The sequence below is a fragment of the Silene latifolia genome, chromosome 2 (assembly GCF_048544455.1).
Source record: "Silene latifolia isolate original U9 population chromosome 2, ASM4854445v1, whole genome shotgun sequence".
Lineage (NCBI taxonomy): Eukaryota > Viridiplantae > Streptophyta > Magnoliopsida > Caryophyllales > Caryophyllaceae > Silene > Silene latifolia.
Window position 1 is genome coordinate 40429677 of NC_133527.1, and position 23311 is coordinate 40452987.

Sequence of the window (23311 nt, forward strand, 5' to 3'; positions counted from 1 at the left end):
CACATTTCATTTCAAACTTATACATTTCTTTTAACGTTTTTTTTTGGGGTAGCCCTCCCTACCGTCCGTCATTTTTACCCATTTTTGGGCACCGTTTGTCATTTTCGCTCATTCCTAGGCAATTTTTCGCATTTTCGGGTCATTTTGCTCATTTATGGGCACTTTTTTGCTTTTTCTTATTTTGCGCTAATTTAAGTCACGTGTTTATTATGTGTTTTATGTGCAAATTCTGTGTAAACTTTGGCAGCATGACGGCATAAACCGTCATCTACCAAACTTGTTTTTTAAGCTAACCTGCAGGAACAACAGACAACCCAGCAGCAAAGGCACTCATGCCATCATATATACAACCAAAAATAAAATATGTACATCAAACTGGGGGCTCTCACCCAAAACAGGTCTGAAAGTACAAAACAAAGTCCAAAATGTACAAAGTATTTACAAGACAACCGACAGCAAAAGAAAGGGAAAAACAGCAACTCCCGCTCGACACTCAGCTCGGCTACGGTCGCCTCGAGGGCAGTGATCTCAACGTCCTTGACCTCCAACTCCCTCAACAGGCGAGCTGTCTCCTCCTGGGACTGTGCCAGCTCGCGCTCCAGGTCTCACTCCCTCTGCTAGTGATAAAGAAATGCCTCCTTTCAATCATTTCATTTAATTATTTCAAGCAAAGCGCAACAAATTGCAACAAAATTAATAATAAAGAGAATGAGAGGTTCATACCTATCGTCCTCGGCCACCTGCACCTCCTCACTAAATGCTGCCAATCCCCCAGGCTAGCATCCGTCACCTCCTCGCCGAAGTTGCGGATCTCGGAGATCGTCGTCATCCCCGCCGCGTCAGTATACTCAAGGGTCTCAGGGTACACTGGGGGTTCGACGCTTGCCGCCTCGATCTCCTACGAAGTTCAAATGAATTCTTTACTCGACGATCATTCGTCAGTTTATCAAGATTATTCAAAAAGCGAAAGTGAAATACTTACCAGGATCGGCCAGTACGCCAGCGTATGGCAAACAAACATAGAGTACTCCTCACCAGGAAGGAGAAGAGCGTCGCCTCTAACGTCCGCCAAGTCAGACTCTCTCTCAGCGTCCGAGGGCTCCCTAAACATCGTCCGTAGAGGATCGACGGGAACCGTAAAAGTGTCACGAGAGCACTAACGAGTCAAACGCTCGCCCAAGTACCACACTGGTCTCATGGACGTCCTCAGCAGCAACCGACTCGAGCTCTTGGGTCGAAGGACCTCAGCCACAAAAGGTGGAGCGTTGGGGTAGTACGCCCAAGATCTGGGCACCCACTAAAACAAGCAAACGAGAGGTCATTCCTAGGATCGACTCTAAACAGGAAAGGGGAGTAATTCCTATGATTGCTCCTAAATGAAAAAAAAAAAAAACAATGAAGAAAAGTAATTGAAGATACTTACGTCGCTCAACTTCAGGGCATTTACGCCCCGTCGACAAACGTCGTAAGAAGAGCGCTGGCTCTTCCTACGGCACACCACCCAGTCTCTCACGACCGGGTAAGCCCTCGGCTCAAGCTCCGTCCTCTTGGGCGCGAAACCCGGAAAGTAGGAGTACACACACGCCTGTAAAATATGACAATCGATAATGATCTTTCACAATTCGATAGAAACAAAATAAAAAAAAATAATGATATTTCATGATGCCTAATAAAGGTTCATACCTTGAACAACGGTCCAGGACCGACAATAGCAAGACATGTCCTCTTCTCCATCAGCTCGGGACGAACCATGGCCCTCATGTAGCGAGTGAGGACCGCAAAGCCAGGAGTGACCCCGTCCCACCGACCTAGGTCACTCAAGTCAGAAAGGAACGGAAGAAGTTTCGTCGACAGCCTCTCCCCCTTGTCTTCGAGCTAAAGCGAAGACAAGAACCACTAGAGCCACAAACGAGCTCTCTGCTCTGCAGTGCAAGCCAGAGGAGCCACCTTCCTCCCGTCCATCGTCACCGTCACCGGGGTCCTACCCGCAAAGTAGTCCCTAACGTAAGTGCTCGGCACCAACCCAGGAATGGTGGCAGTACCCCCTGCCAGGTTCCAACCAATCAGCCTCCTCGCCTCGGCCGAGTCCACTCTCATGGCCGTCAACGGCCACACCATAGCCTCCTCTCCGCACGGAAGACCATAAATCATACCGTAGTCCTTCAAAGTGACCCATGCCTCCCTAAAAGGCATGTGAAAGGTTGAGGTCGTGTTCCAGTACGGATCGAGGAAAGCTCGAATCAGGCAAAGGCTAACCCGAATCTTCCTCTCCTTGATCGCCCTCCACGCTCCCACCAAGGCACCGAAGGCTGCCAGCTCGATGATGGCCTTCTCCTCCTCCATCAGACTCTCGTAGGCCTCCATCATCTTTGTGTAGCTGGAAAAGGACCTCATGTTCCCGGCCTCTTGTATCAATTCGACGCAATGCTATCTTTAGCATAAAGCAAAAAAGAAATGAAACGGCAAGTGAATAAGGAAAGGTAATGACAAGTTCAAAACTTACCAAACTCCTCGCCGTCCTGTACCACAAGTGGCTCTCTGTTGTCCAAATGAGATGTCAACCATCCCATTTATCAGCCCACTCGGGCGACCCCACCAGCTGACGACAACCACGCCCAACGTTGGCCCGCCTCGGGACCTCCTCGACAACCTCCTCCTGAAAACCTCCTGAACCACCTCCTCAAAAGTGAGAGAAGGGTCGAAGTCAAAATCCACATCCATGGGAGCCCTCCCCGACATAGAAAGAACGTTACCTGCAAAAATTAGAGAAATTTAGGCCGCGTCAAATGACGGCAAGCCTTGATGAGCTTGTTTCAAGCTTTTCAAGCCCCGAAAATGGCCTTTTCCCGCCATCTTTGGCTATTTCTTTTGAAAACCGACCAACCATGTGGTAAATTAGGTCAAGTCAAGTCTAAGTTCAAGCCTAGTCATGGGTTTGAGTCGAAAATTAGGCAACATTTTTCTATAATAGCGATTATGCCCTAGAAAAGTGTCCTGAAAAAGCATTCACAAATCAAAAATCCGACATGGTATGAAATTTACGCATTACACAAGGATTCTAAAAAACCAAATTTCATCAAAAATTGGCAATCCTAAGGCCATATTCGAAGCAATTTTCGAAACAGTTGAGAAACCGTCTCAATTTCGCTCAAATGCTCAATACTTGACGAAAATTCAAAAAGAATACATGGTTATGTTCCTAACATTGGCAATTATCCATTTCTAATGTCAATTTTACAAGACAAATCCATTTGGGGGAAAAGCCCCAAATTTTCGAAATTTGGGTATTAAAAACCCTAATTTTTCCACTTGTACACTCTCTCTCTAAAATTCTCTCTAAAAAAACTCTCTCTAAAAAACCCTAGCCTCCATCAAATTATACAAGGGGCTCCATCGATTATTAATCGATCGATGGTAAGCCCCAAAATTGTTTCAACTTTTAATCAATAGTATGCATACCTATCTTCTATTCAATAAAAGTCTCTCTTTTGGCGAGAATCGTTTTTCCGTCCCTTATTTCGGGGGTTTTCCATTTATTCGTGGTTTTAGTTTCATTAGTAATATATTCAGGAGTAATTCGTTGATGGTTTGCAGCGTGTTCTTTCAAAGGGTAAAAGTGATTTGTCAACGATCTTTGGAATCAGTCAGAGATAAATTTTATTATCTCATAAATCAAACGAAGGATCCCCTCAAAAGCTACATGAAGATAGCGATAATAGGACGAGCCGAATTGTCAGATGCTGTTTTAAGATCCCTAGTTTATAAGAAAATTATTTTTCTTTGGTTTCCATTAGATTTGTTTTCGATTATACCTATTCTTTGTAAGTGTCGTATGGCGTTCTATTAATGAATTGCTCTTTCTATAAAAAAAACCCTAATTTTTCAATCAAAATCAAGCAAATACATGAATTAAAGTAAGAATAAGACACATACCTCTATTAGTCATGATTAATGGAGTGGATTGATCAAGTTTTGACGGAATATGGTTGGAATTTGAGAGAGTTTAAGAAGGATTTGTGTTTTATTATTATGAATAAAACACGACTTCTATCGAGTTCTTACTCAGACAGGGACGAACTCGGGAAAGGACGCCGCATCTGTTGCACCTCTTCCAAGAGTCGCAGCTCTTGTTGCGCCTCTTCCCCAGCTCCCTTCCAGCTCAATTTTCAAAAAGTTCGTTATAAGTTGGTTATTTGTGGCCCCGTCTTTGGTGCGCCTCTTCTCCAACACCATATATCATATATTTGGTTTATTGGGCATTTATTTGTGTCCGGACTCGTATTTTATCTTTGAGCAGACTGTGAGCCGTCGCGGTATTCTTTCATAAGGACTTCGCTTGTAGCAACGAGCGGATTTCCGACAGTGTTTCGACACGCCGTTATCAATACCCTATTATTTTCCCAGCGAGAGTTCATGATAGCCGATGGTACTTCTCGAGAGATAAAGTTTGCTTGAGACCGACGCAAACAGATTTCCCTAGCAGTTTCCACCGACGTCCTGCTGCCCTCAATATTATATGTTGGAGTTCGACAAAGGTATCCTTCTCCGGATGTTCTCATACCAACCTTCTTTTAGGTTCCCAAACTACCTAGTCTCCACCTATAGTATCACAATCCATTAGGACCACCTTTCTCCGGGTTCATACGCCCAAACCACGGTTACCTTTAGGCCGCCTTCTAGCCGATGTTTTCCTTTTAAGGTCCCACACCTTAGCATAATCCTTATATATCTTTTAGGTCCTAGCCTTAGCTCCTACGCTTAACCTTAGCTTCCACGCAACTCCGGAAGCATCTCGAGAAAGAAGTCTCAGGTATGATTTCTTCTTATGGCTGGCGAGCCTCCTTACGTAGTCTAATGGACATTAAACGACCCTCCCCGATAGCCGACAGACTCTAAAATGTTCCCGACGATAGGTCCTTGGCTCAAACCCCTTGAGCCGCCTCGCGTCGCCATAGTCGTCAGGTTGTAATCTTCGATTGACCTGATGGCTATACTTTGACTTTCGCCTTGTCCAAGCCTCAGACAAAGTGGAGGCTTTGTAGATACCTCATTTTTGCACCTCCTGCCAAACACCCGGTGAGGATTGGTCCGCATGTTTGGTATACGGAATGATTTATGACTGTTCATAAGTTTATCGTCAAGTGGTAGCTCAAGTACTTGTGTCTACCCTTTGATTGTCATCTACGCGCCGATATAGTTGTTTTGAAAGTAATTAGAGTTCATTTCAGTCTGGGACAAAAACCGCTTCATTTTCTAATAAACCGTTTAAAATGCCGAGTCGGAATGTTCTAAAATGTTCCAGATATTTTTATTCCCTAAATTAATTTTATATCCTTTTGGTAAAATATATCCCGAAAATCTTATTTAAGAATAAGGAAGTTGAGATCCACCGCAATTCCATAAAAGAAACGCGGAAATCTTTCTTCTACAGGAGGAAACCTCTGGGGATATGACGCAGCAGATGCTGCGCCTCTTCCAAGAGTCGCAGTAGCTGCTGCGCCTCTTCCCCAGCTCTTTTCTACATATTTTAAGATTTTTTCGAGATTTGTTTCCAAAGTTTAAGTCATTCCATAATTCCTCACTGTGATTAGTATAAATAGAGACCTTCGTTCCCCATATTTCTCACGCGAGTGTCCGCCCTTATCTTCTCCCTTTGCATTCTAAGACCGTGCTCTAAGCTTATTGACGTCTACGTGCTTGATCAATCGACCACGTAAGCTCGGATCCTTCTGAGTACCAGTCATGTTGCATGACCGACCAATTTGACCAACTACACCTCAAATTAATCAATCAATTTAATCTAAATCCTCTTACGAGGGCACTTTCATCATACATTCGAGTCGAGCAATCACTAAAACATTAACTTAGTTAATCTCGTTTCGTCAAACATGTAAGTCTGAGGGTGTAAATCCCATCTTTATTATTGTATTTTATTTTTTTACTAATTAATGTAAGATTTACGTCAAAATTATGCTTAAAACCGATTTCTAAAACCCTTTTATTAAACTATTTTTACGGATTAACAGTAGGCAGACATCGAGAAGAAACGCAGCAACTGATACGCCTCTTTTAGAGGATGCCGCAGTTCCTTCTTTTCTTCTTCTTCCTCGCTTTTCTGTAAACCCATCCTTTTTTGTTTTCCTTTTCTTATTTTCTTCTTATTCATTCGTATATAATAATTTTAATACATATTCTTAATAATATCACCCTTTAATTCCGACTTAAATCCCTTATAATCAATATTTGCGAGTTTTCGTCATCCAATCAAACCCGGATTTTTAGAGACTCGATTTGTTCATATCAAATTTATGAAGTTCGCCTTTGTACATATTTTTACCGTTTATTTCCAGTTTGTCTAATTCGTTTCCGTCTTTATAATAACCCTAATTAATGTGTAATTAATTTATAACTAGTTTTTAATTCGTTTTAATTCGTTTTTATTGCTTTTATGACGATTTAATATGTTAATAACACGCTAAAACACTTCCATCTGAGTCAAATATCAATAATCAACCATTAAATGTACCAACGAACATTAACAATTCGCAGTTCCGACTTCACCGTCAGAACTCACCTTAGGAACATACGCAGTGACCACTGCGCCTCTTCCAAGGGACGCAGCATTGTTGCGCCTGTTCCGGGTTGAGTAATGTCTCTGAACTTCCGTTTTTGCTTTGATCTAATTCATTAGTTTACGTATTAATCGACTATTAATCGTAATATCACCTCTAATCTGTCCATGTTTTCTAACCTAGTTTATTTTCCCTTATTTTCTCAAATTGTCCGTCTTAAACATATTTTTAACGTAAATCAATTAATTCGTTGTAATTATTGTAATTTTAATTATTGCAATTTATTTATTTATTGCATTATTTAATTTTGGATGATTTCTTTACTTGTTTTCATATGTAATTTATCTTAAATCCTACTTCGACATTATTGAGTGCTAAATTACATGTTCACCGACGTAGTATTAATTCACATGCTAGGATTAATCTATGGATGTTGCATTGCATGCATATAATCGACAACATATCGAGTACAAACGATTTTCCTAATCATTAGTAGAGGCCGATATCGAGGCGGACGGGATTAGGTGTTCATTCAAAGGACTTCCTAATACGTACCCTCACCCCTTACTCCAGATCTCTGTGAACATCCGTGTTCATTGGCATCCACGAGAGTCATTCTAGACATAGAATGCTAAGGGTAACGAGTTCTTAGTGTTTATGTCATTACTTTGTGTCTTGACATGACGCGAGGTATTCGAAAAGTTCCAATTTCCCACAAAAATTGGTGGCGACTCCACAAATGCAAACGCTTGTTTCTCAAGCGCCCCCGTGGGCCCCTCGTGTCCACACATGAAAACTAAGAACTCGTTACCCTTAACATTCTATGTCTAGAATGACTCTTGTGGATGCCAATGAACACGGATGTTCACAGAGATCTGGAGTAAGGGGTGAAGGTACGTATAAGGAAGTGCTTTTACAGAACACCTAATCCCGCCCGCCTTGATAGCGGCCTCTACTAATGATTAGGGAAATAGTTCATATTTGATATGTTGTCAATTATATGCATGCAATGCAACATTCACAGATTAATCCTACCATGTGAGAATTAACTAAGTCGGTGAACATGTAATTTAGCATTCAATTGGGTCAAAGTTGATGTTAGATTAATTACATGTGAAGAACAAATAAATAAATCATCCATAATAAATATGATAAATAAATAACGATAATTAAAATTACAATAAGTTACAATGAATTATTTCATTTACGTCAAAAATATACTTGAGACGGGCAATTTGAAGAAAAGAAATAAGGTTAGAAAATATGGACAGATTAAGAGTGATATAACGGCTAATAGTCGATTAATTACGCTATTAAACGATTTAATCAAAGCAAGAACGGAAATTCAGAGACAGAACTCATCCCAGAACAGGCGCATCATTGGTGCGTCCCTTGGAAGAGGCGCATCTATCACTGCGTCTGTTCCTAAGGTGAGTTCTGGTTGTGAAGTCAGAACTGCGGGTAGTTAATATTCGTTGGTATATATAATGACTGATTATCGATATTTGACTCAAGTGAATGTGATTTAACATATTAATAACATATAAAACCGTCATAAAAGCGATAAACGCGAAAAAAACGAATCGAAACGAGTTAAGAACGGATTAGAACGAACTAAAACTAATTAGGTTTAATTATGAAAACGAAAACGATGTGAAAGGACGTAATAAACTGATGAAAACATGTACAAAAGTCGACTTCCAGAAACGTGATATGAACGAATCGAGTTTCTAAAATCCGGGTTTGATTTAATGACGAAAACCCGCAAATATTGAGTTATGAGGGATTTAAGCCGTAAAATAAGACGATAATTAAAAGGAAAATATTAAAATCTTATCTTATGTATGAAGAAAGAAAAGAAGATAAGAAAACAAAAGAAAATAAATGACTGAACAGAGAAAACCGAGGAAGAAGAAGAAGAAAAGCAGGAACAGCGGCAGCCTCTGGAAGAGGCGCAGCAGTTGCTGCGTTTCTTCTCGACATCTGGTTACTGTTAATCCGCAAAAACAGTTTAATAATATGGTTTTAGAAATCGGTTTTAAGCATACTTTTGACGTGAATCTTATAATGATTGGTACAAAAATAAAACACAATAAAAAAGATGGGATTTACATCCTCAGACATACATGTTTGACGAAACGAGATTAACTAAGTTAATGTATAGTGATTGCTCGACTCGAATGTATGTAGAAAGTGCCCTCGTTAGAGGATTTAGATTTAATTGATTGATATGTAGTGGTCAAATTGGTCGGTCATGCAACGTGACTAGTACTCAGAATGATCTGAGCTTACGTGGTCGATTGATCACGCACGTACACGTCAAAAGTTTAGAGCACGGTCTTAGAATGCAAGGGAGGAGAGAATGGTGGACACTCGCGTGAAAAATATGTAGAACGAAAGTCCCTATTTATACTAAAAAATATGGAGAGTTATGAAATGACTCAAACTTTGGAAACAAACCACGGAAAAATCTGAAAATTGGCAGAAACGAGCTGGGGAAAAGGCGCAGCAGCTGCTGCGATCCTTCGAAGATGCGCAGCATCTGCTGCGTCATTTCCAAGTGGTTTCCTCCTGCGGAAGAAACACTTCCGCGTTTCTTTTAGGGAATTGCGGTGGATCTCAACTTCCTTATTTCTTAAAATAATTATTTTCGGGATATATTTTACCAAAACATAAAAAATTAATTTATGGAATAAATATCTGGAACATTCTAGGACATTTTGACTCGGCATTTTAAACGGTGTCCTAGAAAATGCAGCGGTTTTTTACCCGGATTCCAAACGAACTCTAATTACTGTCAAAACGACCGTATCGGTGCATAGATGACGACTAAGGGGTAGACACAAGTATTTGAGCTATCACTTGATGAGAGACTTACGGATTGTCATAAATCGTTCCGTGTACCAAACATGCGGCCTAATCATCACTGAGTGGTTGGCGGGAAGTTTAGAAATGAGGTATCTACAAAGAGGAAAAGCTATCACCTCAAATTGGAATCACAACAATATCATTCCTATAACTCAACTTACGACCATATAAAAACAGCCTTTCCAAAATCGGACTTCTTACAAATCAATCTTTCTTACTCAAACAACAAAAACGCGGACAATAATAACTCAATACCTCTAAAACAAGTATACTAGATGAGCTATTATAATAATAATAACATGTAAATCATTCACAACATGCAATATACATGTATGTTATAAGTCATGTTCACCTTTATGCCATATCACATAATATCCTTCATCCTTTCTATATCATATAAACTTCTCAAGCCAACAATCACATCTACTCTATCATGCAACAACAACGCATTACACATAACGAATCCCAACACATACCCATAGTGACCGGCTCGAAATTGTAAGGGCAATTTGCGGTTTTAGGACGTCTCCCAAACTTGTGCGGTAGCTCCAATCAATTCCTACCCGGGTTCATTTGATTTAGACACCCTATATTCATTTGGTTCATTTGTTTTAGGTTCCAAAATCGTCGCTCTGATACCACTTTATAACACTTCCACACACCAAGTTGCCTTACCAAGACCACCATAGCATATAGGGATGCTACCATCTTGAAAGTATATCAAAAGTGACTATAAAGAAACATAATTAAAGGTTCTGCTAGTTAAATGTGTACAACTGAAAAACCAAACCAAAAGTACTACAACTGGCAAAACTAAAATATCCAAAAGTATAACAACTGTCAGCACAAGACTAAAGACACCAAAACAGGGGATGACTCTATCCCAGCGAGAACCTGCGAGCTATCGGTAGAAGTACCTGCTAATCAACAGCTTACCATCCCTGAATGGATCACCACAGTTTTGTAAAACAACAACGAGGTCAGTCATCTGATTAACCAATATAAGAAAACTACAATAAGCATTCAAATCAACCATTCACATTCCTCCAACCTCCAATTTATCACAAATCACTGACTACACACTAAAGTGTGTAGTCCTGCCAGATTACCCATTACAACAGCTAATCCGCACCGCCAGTGGGGACCGCAGTCGTACCACCGAAGCCCCGCTCACACAAAGAGCGAATAACCCATGTCCATTAATGTTAACATCCCCCTTATGATGGAAAACACAAAGGGCTAATCAAGGACGTGAAGCTATTCCCGATGATTACCCTCGGCCGAGGACGCACCTCGAGAACCACAAACAACCAAACAAACAAACAAGCCAAATTATCTAATATATGATCACAATCGGCCGCGTACGACCAACTCGGTCGAGTATCTCACTACTCAGCCGAGTGCTCCTGAATAGTAACCGGACCAGAAGTCACCCGACGACTTACTTGGTCGAGTAAAACCTACTCTGTCGAGTAACTAAGGACCAGAAAACCGTAGTATCACACCTAATTAGTCTAAATCTCTTATTAAGGGTGGAATATTATATATAAAGGCCCTTGTATTAGTTTAGGTTAATTAAGGAGAGGGAGATAGTATTTGTGAACACAATCTTATGAGAGTCGATTAGTAAGGTTCCCTCCGGGGAGGAAGCTTCAATTTGTTCGTTCTGCGCTCAAGTAGATTGGCGTGCGTCTGTCTTTGGAGAACGAAGGAGTCTGTTCGAATCTTGATGGCCTCAAGATCGTTTGTCCTTCATCTCGTTTGGTAGTCTCTTTTGTCCCTTTTAGATTACTATTTTGTTGGTAGAATAAGATATACTTTTGGCTCTTATTAGTGCGTGTGTACCGGTCTACTATTATACTATTATCTCCACAATAGTGAATTTTTGCTACCTTCAGGGTGGACCCAGCTAGTTATTTGATTGGTGAACCACGTATATATGTCTATTACTTTATTTGTTATTCGCTATTATTTTGTTCTTATCATTCTAATCAACTAACTATTGAGTAACGGGACGGATCCGTTACAACAATCACAATTCTTCTACATTCTTATACACATTCACTAATTTGTCTTTTTTTTTTATCATAATCATATATTTAAGACTCCCTCTTAACTATCAACTCCTTTTTTTGTTCCTAATTGTGTAGATCAAATATAAACGCATCTCTCTAGCTTATAGAGAGAGAAAACTCTCTGAAATAAAAATCCCAAAAAACCTCAACCTTTCTTTCTTTGTGTTCCACCACCTCTGTCTCCCACCACCTTTCCTCTTTTCTCACATCCTTTCATCGGCTATGTGATTGTGTTTAGGCCCATCTCCGGCGGACTCTCATGTCTTTCATGATTAATTTTGCGTTTTCTAATTTCCATTCGATGGTCTTTTCGGGAAGAGATATCGCCCCTCTTTAATCGATGTACAGGCTTGTCCTCCTCTCCTTATTATAGGCCGTCCTTTGGTTGATTTGGTCTTCTGGATTCATAATTGTTCGTCGTGTTCTCATTGTCGTTGCTTGGGATTTTATCATTGAGGTGTTCTCCTTCCTTTCGCCTAGGGATGTCATTGGGGCGGGGCGGTGGTGGATATAGGCTCCCCCGTACCCGTACCCACAAAGAAAAACTCGTACCCATCCCCGCCCCACCACCCGTGGCGGGTACAAGTTTCCAAAACCATCCCCGCCCCAACGGGTGGAAATATAAAACCGTACCCGCCTCGCTTACCTATTAACCCGTTACACCATAATTTTATTCTATAATTTTTTTCGTAAAAGTTGGTTTAATCTTTATTAATTTCATTTTTTTTAATTTATCTTTGTAATTTTATTTTTTCACCAAATAAGTTAGTAAAAACTTTATAAAATAGTTGTTATTATCTTAATTATAACTAAATAAGATTTATAAAATTATCATAATCCTACTAGTTTTTTTAATGATTGGTGGGTAGGCGGGTATTAGGTGGGTAAGAAACAAAATCCATCCCCGCCCCATGACCCATGGCGGGTACAATTTTCGTACCCGCACCCGCCCCACCACCCGCCAAAGCTCTACCCATCCCCGCCCCAACTGGGGCAGATGCGGGGCGGTATCCACTTGTACCCGCCCCGCTGACATCCCTACTTTCGCCCCTCCCCCCACCTCACTGGCATTTTCTCTTTGTTGCCCGGGGTTGTCGATCTCCATGTATGTTATATTGTTGTTTTTTTTTGGTGATTTTGGGTATTTTCTTCCCCGTGTCGCTCGTGCATGTATCTGACTCGGTGTTCCCCTTCCCCTCGCCTCTTCCCCCACCAGTTAATATTTGCACGTCTTTTTTGTGGTCGATCTTCCTTTGCATGTTGTCTCTGTGGTCTTATGTAGCGGTATATTTTGCATCTTCAGTCTGTCTGGAGTCGGGTTTGGTATGGTTAGTGGGTCCAGATTCTTGGTTACAGTTTTAAGTTGGTTACGGGCGTTGTTTGTGCAATTAGACGTCGGTCGGGTTTGTTGTCGTTGGTCCGGAGGGTGGATCTTCTTTTGATGGTTATGGGCTCTAATTGGTTACCTTGTATTAATTTGTGTGGTTATGACGGTTTGGATCGTGTTGGTTTGAGGTGGCTTGTGTTGGTGATTTTTGTTAATCACCATATCATTTGAATGCAATCGGGATTTGGCCAAAAATCGTAGCGAGTTTGACCGTTATAATATGGGTTAGGGAGTATGGAGTACATGCTCATATAAACGAGTTTGAATGAGCAAATTTAAAGAATAAGTTACAATGCAATTAGACGATGAAATCGTAGCAAAAATATGGAAAATGGACTAACCCCTATCGGGGTTGCTAGCCCCGATCGGGGCCATTGTATTCTAGTGAAAAATTCCAATTTTGTTGTTTACGTGAAAGTGGAAAACCACGTCCCCGATCGGGGACGCTAACCCCGATCGGGGTGAGTGTTATTTATCGGTATCTATGAACCGTGTTGCATTGTTTCATACTTGTCTTTATGTTCCGTTTGGAAAGTAACTACCTTTCGTTTTTCTGATTATTTTGCATAAGTATATATATACTCAAAGTATGCATTAGAAAGGGTTAGAGAAAATAATAAAAACAAACCTAATTTTCAGATTTTTGTATAACAAACAAAATATAAAAACTTCATAAGTTTTCTCTTGTTTTGCCTTAGAACAAGAGGGAATTTGGTGTATTATCCTAGGAGAGATTTCTTGCAACCCAAAGGCTTAATAGGGTAGAAATACTTTCTAAGGAAAGCGATACAATTCATGATCATCAAATTATCCAAGTTCGATTTGTCAATTATCCTACACAAAAACTACAACATTCTTAGAAAGTATTTCTAGTTTTGACAATGTCGAATGTTAAGGAAATGACATCCAAGTTTGGAAAACTTGAGAAATTTGAAGGGGTTGATTTTAGGAGATGGCAAAAGAAAATGCATTTCCTACTAACCACCCTCAAGGTTGTGTATGTCCTAAGTACCCCAATGCCGGAGCATCGAGATGATGAAACAATGGAGGAAGCCCGCAACCGTCTCAAGTAGGAAAATGATGATTACATTTATCGGGGACACATTCTAAATGGTATGTCTGATTCTTTATTTGATGTTTATCAAAATTATGAGTCGGCAAAGGAACTTTGGAATGAATTAGAGTCTAAATACATGGCCGAAGATGCTTCTAGTAAGAAGTTTCTTGTAGGCAATTTCATGAACTATAAGATGACGGACTCAAGGCCGGTAATGGAGCAATATAATGAATTGCTCCGGATATTGGGACAATTTGCCCAACACAAGATGGAAATGGATGAATCCATTTCGGTGTCAAGTATAATTGACAAATTGCCTCCTTCTTGGAAGGATTTCAAGCATATGCTCAAGCATAAGAAAGAGGAGTTGTCTATTGTACAACTAGGAGGGCACTTGCACATAGAGGAGTCTCTTAGAGCGCAAGAGAGTACTAAGGTCAAGAACAAGGAAACTATGGAACATTCTTTAATCAATATGATGGAAGTAGGTGAAAGTTCTAAGGGATTTAAGGAGAAAAAACGGCCCATGCCTAACACCAATGATGACACAAACAAGAAACCCAAGGGTGCTTGTTGAATATGTGGTAAGACCGGGCACTTTAAAAATGATTGTCGGTTGAAGAAGACCAAGAAGAGTTCTAATTACCAGAACAAATCCGGGCAAGTGTCTAAGGACAAAGGCCCTCCAACTCATCAAGGTCAGAATTTTGACAATGGTATTAAACATATTGTAAATTATGTACCACTAATTTCTGAGGCATTTTATGTGCAGGATGATGAAATTGCTTGGTGGATTGATTCGGGTGCTACAAAGCATGTATGCAAGGACCGTAGATGGTTCAAGACTTATGAACCGGTTAATGACGGTTCAATTCTTTATATGGGCAACGAATCAACAACTCCAATACTTGGTCGTGGTGTAGTAGTGTTAATATTTAGTTCCGGGAAATCTATTCATCTTTATGATGTTCTTCATGTACCCTGAATTAGGAAAAACTTAGTTTCCGGCGGTCTCTTGTCAAAGTATGGTTATAGGCAAGTGTTTGAGTCGGATAAATATGTAATAAGCAAATGTGGTACATTTGTAGGATTTGGATATTTATGTAATGGAATGTTTATGTTAAATATTATGAATAAAATGAATGATATTGCTTCTAATTTCATGATTTGTCATAATGAAAATATTCCACATCTTTGGCATGCTAGACTTGGACATGTTCACTTTAAAAGGATGATTAATATGTCTAAACTTGGTTTAATTCCACCTTTTGATTCTAATGTTCAAAAGTGTAAAACTTGCATGATGAATAAAATTACAAGACAACCTTTTAAGACTATTCATAGTTGTTCACTTGTCTTGGATTTAATTCATAGTGATTTGTGTAACTTTAAGTCTTCACCATCTTTAGGGAATAAAAACTATGTTGTAACTTTCATAGATGATTATTCCAGATTTTGTTATATATATCTTTTGTCAACTAAAGATGAGGCCCTTGAAAAGTTTAAAATATTTAAAAATGAGGTAGAATTACAACAATCTCTTATGATTAAAAAATTGCGCACCGATCGAGGTGGAGAGTATTATGATCCTATGTTCTTTAATTCATGTGGCATTGTGCATGAGGTTACTCCACTGTATACTCCACAATTAAATGGTGTAGCGGAGAGGAAAAATCGTACTCTAAAGGAGATGGTTAATTCTATGTTATCCTACTCAGGATTGAGTGATGGTTTTTGGGGTGAAGCAATGTTAACAGCTTGTTATTTATTAAACAGAGTTCCTAACAAAAGGAACAATGATGTAACCCCATATGAACTTTGGTACAAGAAGACACCAAACTTAAATTACATTCGAGTTTGGGGATGTCGAGCGGTAGTAAGATTACCGGAACCCAAAATTAAGACATTAGGTGAAAAAGGCATTGAATGCATATTTATAGGATATGCTATGCATTGCAAGGCATATAGGTTTTATGTTATAGAACCTAATAGATCAATTGCGGTAAAGATCGTAATTGAATCTAGAGATGCAATATTTGATGAAAATAGATTTTCTTCTTTACCAAGACCTAAGGACATTGTTTCATTAAATAATGGAACAAATGAGGAGAACATAAATGTTGAACCTCAAGATGAGTTACTCGAACTCCGTAGAGGTACAAGGATTAGAAAAAGAAAGTCTTTTGGTCCAGATTTTCAAACCTATTTGGTTGAAGGATCAAGAGAGGAGGTAGGATGTCAATATGAGTATTGCTACCATGTTGATGAAGATCCTAAGACATTTGGTGAGGCTATGAAGTCTCAAGATGTTGCCTTTTGGAAAGAAGCCATAAATGATGAAATGGATTCCATCATGGGAAATAATACTTGGGTCCTAACGGATCTACCTCATGGATGCAAACCTTTGGGCTGCAAATGGATCTTCAAAAGGAAGATGAAAGTCGATGGCTCAATCGACAAATATAAAGCAAGGTTGGTAATCCAAGGTTTTAGACAAAAAGAAGGTATTGATTACTTTGATACCTATGCTCTGGTTGCTCGAATTTCTACTATTAGATTATTAATTGCACTAGCGGCGATTAATAATTTAGTGATCCATCAAATGGATGTTAAGACCGCATTCTTAAATGGGGACTTAGATGAGGAAATTTATATGAGACAACCGGAAGGGTTTGTTATGCCGGGAAATGAGCATAAGGTGTGTAAGCTTGTCAAATCCTTATATGGACTCAAACAAGCTCCTAAGCAATGGCATAACAAATTTGATGAAGTGGTTTTGTCAAATGGTTATAAGCTAAACCAATCCGACAAGTGTGTATATAGCAAATTTGATGATGCCGGAAGTGGTGTTATAATTTGTCTATATGTTGATGATATGTTGATATTTGGTACCAACCAAAATCAAGTAGACCTCACAAAGGCCTTTTTATCATCAAGTTTCAAAATGAAAGACATGGGGGAGGCGGATGTTATACTTGGTATAAAGATTATAAGGAAGAACAAAGGAATTGCATTATCTCAATCTCGTTATATTGAGAAGGTACTTGAAAGATTTAAGTATGATAACTGTTCTCCGGTTAGTACCCCCATGGATCCAAGAGTGAAACTTATGCCCAATACGGGTGATGCAATTTCACAACTTGAGTACTCGCAAGTGATTGGATGTTTAATGTATGCAATGACGAGTACAAGACCGGATATTGCTTATGCAGTAGGAAAACTAAGTAGGTACACAAGTAACCCAAGTACTCATCATTGGGTAGCGGTTAAATGTGTATTACAATACTTAAAGAAAACCATGAACTATGGTTTGACTTATATGGAACATCCATCGGTAATAGAAGGATATTCGGATGCAAGTTGGATATCCAATGTGGAAGACCATTCTTCTAAAAGTGGATGGGTATTCTTGCTTGGTGGAGGCGCCATTTCGTGGGCTTCTAAGAAGCAAACTTGCATTACAAGTTCGACAATGGAGTCGGAATTCATAGCCTTGGCTTCAGCAGGAAAAGAGGCGGAGTGGTTACGGAATTTAATTTATGAGATTCCATTGTGGCCTAAACCTATATCACCAATTTCTATTCTTTGTGATAATGAGTCTACTTTGGCTAAGGCATATAGCCAAGTATATAATGGTAAGTCGCGACACCTAGGCGTTAGACATAGCGCGGTACGAGAGTTGATCACTCAAGGGGTGATATCGGTGAGTTTCGTGAGATCTCAACAAAATCTAGCTGATCATTTAACCAAGGGATTGGCTAGGGACTTGGTGTACAAGTCAATGATCGGGATGGGTTTAAAGCCCTTTTAACTTATGGTGGTAGGACACCCAATTCCCCTCTAATATGACATTAGAGGTAGAATTCAATGTGGAAAGCCTACTATTTTAAGTTGAAGCACAAGTTTAAATAATCCCGAAGGTATGTGCTTAGACCTACATGATATGTTAGGATGAAGTTCGTCTTCTTAATGGATCTTTTGAAAAATTGCTTTTGTAGGAGCATGAAGAAAGGAGTCTACCTATGTGAGTGAGAAGTTGGCCGCTTCAAGAAGCTCGGGCTTGGCTTTTAAGCACTCATGAATGGATAGGGACACTAGGCCGTGTAATAAAGTGTCGGTTAATTAGCTTGTGAAGTTGTAATAAATTTATATGTGTTTTATCTTCATGTATTCAAATGACTTTGAAGGGTTCAATCCATTGTGACACCCCGATACTCGAATGCAGAATGTATAATTCACTAAGATGAAAATTCAATCTTCGTGACATTTTCGTTTTATGTATAAGTTTGGTTTGGTTTGTTGTTTTGAATCAAGGATTGCATTTAAATGGGGGAGGAATGTTGGTGATTTTTGTTAATCACCATATCATTTGAATGCAATCGGGATTTGGCCAAAAATCATAGCGAGTTTGACCGTTATAATATGGGTTAGGGAGTGTGGAGTACACGCTCATATAAACGAGTTTGAATGAGCAAATTTAAAGAATAAGTTACAATGCAATTAGACGATGAAATCGTAGCAAAAATATGGAAAATGGACTAACCCCTATCGGGGTTGCTAGCCCCGATCGGGGCCATTGTATTCTAGTGAAAAATTCCAATTTTGTTGTTTACGTGAAAGTGGAAACCACGTCCGCGATCGGGGACGCTAACCCCGATCGGGGTGAGTGTTATTTATCGGGTTCTATGAACCGTGTTGCATTGTTTCATACTTGTCTTTATGTTCCGTTTGGAAAGTAACTACCTTTCGTTTTTCTGATTATTTTGCATAAGTATATATATACTCAAAGTATGCATTAGAAAGGGTTAGAGAAAATAATAAAAAAAACCTTATTTTCATATTTTTGTATAACAAACAAAATATAAAAACTTCATAAGTTTTCTCTTGTTTTGCCTTAGAACAAGAGGGAATTTGGTGTATTATCCTAGGAAAGATTTCTTGCAACCCAAAGGCTTAATAGAGTAGAAATACTTTCTAAGGAAAGCGATACAATTCGTGATCATCAAATTATCCAAGTTCGATTTGTCAATTACCCTACACAAAAACTACAACAGCTTGTGGTGTTGGGAGGGTAGGATGCGGTGGATTTCCTTCTTTCACAATGATTTTACTCATCTTTTGTCAATCGTTATTTCCTTTTCTGCTAATAAGATCCTTTAATAGTAGATGGATCATTTTCTTGGTTCTTGGTAGTTTGAATAATGGACTATGGAAGGCGGTTATGGTGGAAGTGCGTCTGGCTTGGGATGGGCTTGCTAAGGGAGTGGGTGAGAAGATTTCTTGTTCCTCTTCTGTATGCTTGCTACGTCTTTTGGTATGTTCTTTTAATAATCTTAGTAGGATTAATGTCTATAACTGGGTGAATTTGGCCTTGGAGTTGGTTGAGGAACTTCTCTTTTCCCGGCTTGTCAGCTTGCTCCTTGTCTTTGGTTGTTGGGTCGTTGACTGTAGTGATCGCTCTATGTGGTGTATGAGAGCCATCTCCAACGGATGTAGGCCTTCGTGGCTTACTTTCCTCTTTAAATTTCTACGCTCTTGTGGCGTAAGTGAACCACGTTCTTGCCTCACAACATATCAACTGATCCAGACGCTTTGGAAAAATGTTAGTTTGGCTGATAATTTGGGTGAAGATGTTCGTGACCAAACCATTGTTTTCCTTCATCAAGTTTGAGATACCCAATGGAAATCGCTCCTTAGTTGTTCTCTATTAGGAAACTATTACTCTATGTTGTATCTTATTTGGTTTTACATTGTAGTACTTCAATATGCCTCTCAAAGCCATATTAGAATGTAAGACGTTTTCGCAGAAAAAAAAAAAAAAAAAAGTATACATACGAGTACATGTGGCTAATGTTTCATTATACATATGAAACTACACCCCCACAAATTCAATTCATTGAAAGTTGGAGAGGTTCAATCAATATACTTTTGATCTGTTTCCGAGTATCTTTGTCTGGAACACTGAAACCATCACCTTCACGATATACGAATTGGAAAACACGCGCAATATTTATGACAAGATTCACATATGATTGTTGATTGCTGGAGGCGCTTAATAACTCCTCGTTGATGTTCTTCCAAGTATCACTTATCATCTTCTTTACATGTAACCTAGCCATCTCCTCTGTCGCCTTCGCTTCCACCATGTAACATAAGATAGATGAAGGCGAGTCTCCTCTCTCAAGCTCAGCCTGTTTATGGAAGATTAGAGAGCATTAGAGAGAAGTTACCGCTATTATTTGGTAAAAAAAATTTATAAAGTCTGAAGTGAGTCTAGAGATGTGTCTGAATATCTGACAAAATCGTAAGACTGAAGAAAGAAAGTACCATCAATAATCTTACCCTAATACCATTTTCCTAGCTGGCTAGCCACCAATAATTTTTTTCAAATCATACTATCCTAACAATCGAATTGTCTGTCACACATACCGCTGAATATGTCGTTCTAAACAGAGAGGAAATACATACCGCTGAAGTTCCTAAATCATTGGAGAGTCGAACTATTACTGACATATTGTATACGAGATCTTGATCCTCTCGCAGTTTATCTTTCAGCAAATCTGATTTACAATCAGTAGTACAAAGACAGGTGACTAGCGAAAGCAAAGGGCCGGATGAAGTTATCCTTGCATATTCCATATATTCCTCAACAGATGGTATATAGTTTGTGTTATACCACAAAGCTTCTGATAGTAGAGCTTTGCAGAAATCAGCCCACTGGCAAAAAAAAAACACAGCAAAGAAACATCCATATCAAGAGTTGGGGTTTATTATGAGTTGCAAACATGATATATATACAGTTGTATTCATTTCTTATCCAGTTAGAGGTTTTAGCTCACGTGACAAATGTTATTGTTGTTGCAGACACAATACGGAGTATATATATGGTAGCTTCAAATGAAAACACACAACTTACTGCAGTGATCAAGTAAAACGATATATCACCACAGTCGTTTTCTTTCTGAATCTCATCAGCTATTTCAGCAGTAGTTGTTCTCAGGGCCTCGAAGCAAATCTTTATGCATTCAGGAAGTTGCTGCAATTCTTCGGAATCCCATCTAGCATGTCATGTATTAACTTATTAGTGCATAGTCATTTAGTGTATCATCAATCATACACTGATAATTAATTTAATACCAACCTCTCCACAGCCTTGGTGAAGCTCTTTAGTTCTTCCAGAGATCCATATATGTCATAAAGATCATCTATAACCAGTATAAAAGTTATGACTTTCGTAAGGCATTTCCTGAGAAGTGCGTACTGTGGTTCAAATGCGATTCCAACTGTCCACAGGAAACTTTCGACTAATCGATCTCTAGAGAAGTTTATACTTTTAATAAGCCCAAGATCATTCCACCACCTGAAGATTTGAAGATTATGAGTTGAGGAATCAAATGAGTAAAAACTGAAAATATATCAGTATATGTCAGTACCTCGACAGCTCTTTGAGTTCTTCTATGAGCATGGCTTGGGTAATGTTGAAATTGAGCTTAGCCAACTCAACTAAAATCTTATTCGTACCGCTATTCGCTTGCTCACAAGCATGAATTTGATGAATAACATCAAACCACACCACTCTCCAGTGACATGGACCTTTCAAAGCATGTGTTACTTGTTGGGAAAGAAGGGTGTCATTATCAAAATACTGATGACTCTCGAGATTATGGTACGAAAAGTGCATTGCTTTCATCAAAATCTCATCGCCTTCTATAGCTAAATGTGAGGCCTCAAACAGCTCAAGAACTCCTCTAATATGGTCAGAACCAACTTCTTCCTCACATGGATGCATTTCATCAATGAAATCAACAAACACATCTACAACAACAACATGAGAGCGTTAATCCCAAAATGATTTGGGGCCGGCTGACATAAATCATCCTTTAGAACCGAAAAAGGATACATGTGGATTTTTAGTATTTGATGTTATTTGACATATTTAGTGTTTTTATTTAATTTAAAAAATATATATATATATTTGTTTTTCTCCGATTTACTACCGTTTTTTTTACCAACAACTTTTTTATACTCCCTCCTATTCAATATAAACTTGCTTATTTCCTTTTCCGTCTATTCACAATAACTTTTCTATTTTCTTTTTTGGTAAGTGTTTATGTGATTCAAATTTAATTGTATGGTCCAAATTTATTTATAGTGTAGGGTAGTGTGTTTCCTGTCAAAATCAAAGGATGGAGTATATTAGGTAACCAAGAGAACAGAAGATTAAAAATTAGAGGGTTACTAAAAGATTACCCTGTGAAACATTGTATCCATGCTGTCGAAGAAGCCGAAAACTTAGTGCAGTTTTCAGAATATCCTCCTTGGAAACAGAAGTCATGTTTGTGTTTGAAGCTATGAAATCAAGGACATCCTTGGTATATTTAGTGAAGAGACTGGACAATCCTAATTTCGATATGCTGTCAACAATGTGCAACTTGGACAACTCTGTTTCTTCACTCAATGAATGCATAAATTCCTCTTTGAGCTTCTCACTCCTTATTTTGTAAGCAACATCCTGCATGAAGTAATATTAAACCACACAGGAAATAGTAATACTCCATTAAACTAAACAAGAATAACTAACTATAGTCCATAATCAAGCTACAAATAAACTTATACGTGGCAACTAAACGTCCAAGTAAATACGGGTTAAAAAGTATTAGAAATCATATCTTACTATGAATTGACTTTGAAGAGACTGAACAAAATCATAGCTCCAAATGTTTGGCTTATAATTAGCAGAACGACGTTGATGAGTTACATTATAGGCTTTCGTGGCCATAATTAAGCTGCTTTGTTGTACTAGTGGTGTTTTTTGGTATAATGTTTTGAGGGAAGGGACAGGGAGGGACAAAGAGGGGAAGGAAATGGAGCGAAGGGGAAGGCAAGGGTGCAGTAGGTATGTTCCGATATAATTTCCGTTCGACTGGTTCGTACGTATAGAATAGCTTAACTCGCCGGAAATTATATCAGTCCTCCCTCCGCACCCTTTTCTTCCAAACACATCCATCTCCGGAAATTGTATCAAAATTTCAGTGACTTCTAAGTTATTGCTTCTCATTTGCCACAACTCTTGAGGTTTATATAGACTCAACTTTCACCTTTTTCCTTGATTATAATGTAGGTAAGTTTTTATTCCATGTGTTTTTTATTTTAAATAGTGAATAGCCCACTCGTACTAAAAATATGGAAGTAAGCAAAAAGAGAGTATTGTAAAGTTGGAAGCTTTGGATGGGGCCACAAAAATCCCCTATTCATTAAGGAAAGTGCTACGGCGATACCGGTTGTTATCAAGTTTCTGTAACATCTTAATAAAAAAATAGAAAAAAATGAGATGACGACAACGGGTGTTACT

The 23311-nt window shown here is 39.0% G+C and overlaps 1 protein-coding gene across 1 annotated transcript; it reads right to left on the reverse strand.

The window, feature by feature from the left end:
* Positions 1–19596: 19596 nt before the first annotated feature.
* On the reverse strand, positions 19597–23048 carry LOC141629370 (alpha-farnesene synthase-like). Its single transcript, XM_074442386.1, has 7 exons — positions 22634–23048; positions 22210–22471; positions 21393–21774; positions 21101–21319; positions 20876–21017; positions 20428–20676; positions 19597–20150 (listed from the first exon to the last, which is right to left on the reverse strand). The coding sequence occupies exons 1-7, from the start codon at positions 23015–23017 to the stop codon at positions 19848–19850; spliced, it is 1941 nt and encodes a 646-aa protein (XP_074298487.1). The 5' UTR covers positions 23018–23048; the 3' UTR covers positions 19597–19847.
* Positions 23049–23311: the final 263 nt, after the last annotated feature.

Bases quoted from the DNA above. Each gene is read 5' to 3' on its own strand.
- LOC141629370 (XM_074442386.1), bottom strand. From the start codon at position 23,017: ATGAGAAGCAATAACTTAGAAGTCACTGAAATTTTGATACAATTTCCG. The intron at 20,677-20,875 runs GTAAGTTGTGTG...TTTTTTTGCCAG, and splicing joins CGTTTTACTTGATCACTGCA to TGGGCTGATTTCTGCAAAGC. The intron at 20,151-20,427 runs GTATGTATTTCC...TTCCATAAACAG, and splicing joins ATGATTTAGGAACTTCAGCG to GCTGAGCTTGAGAGAGGAGA.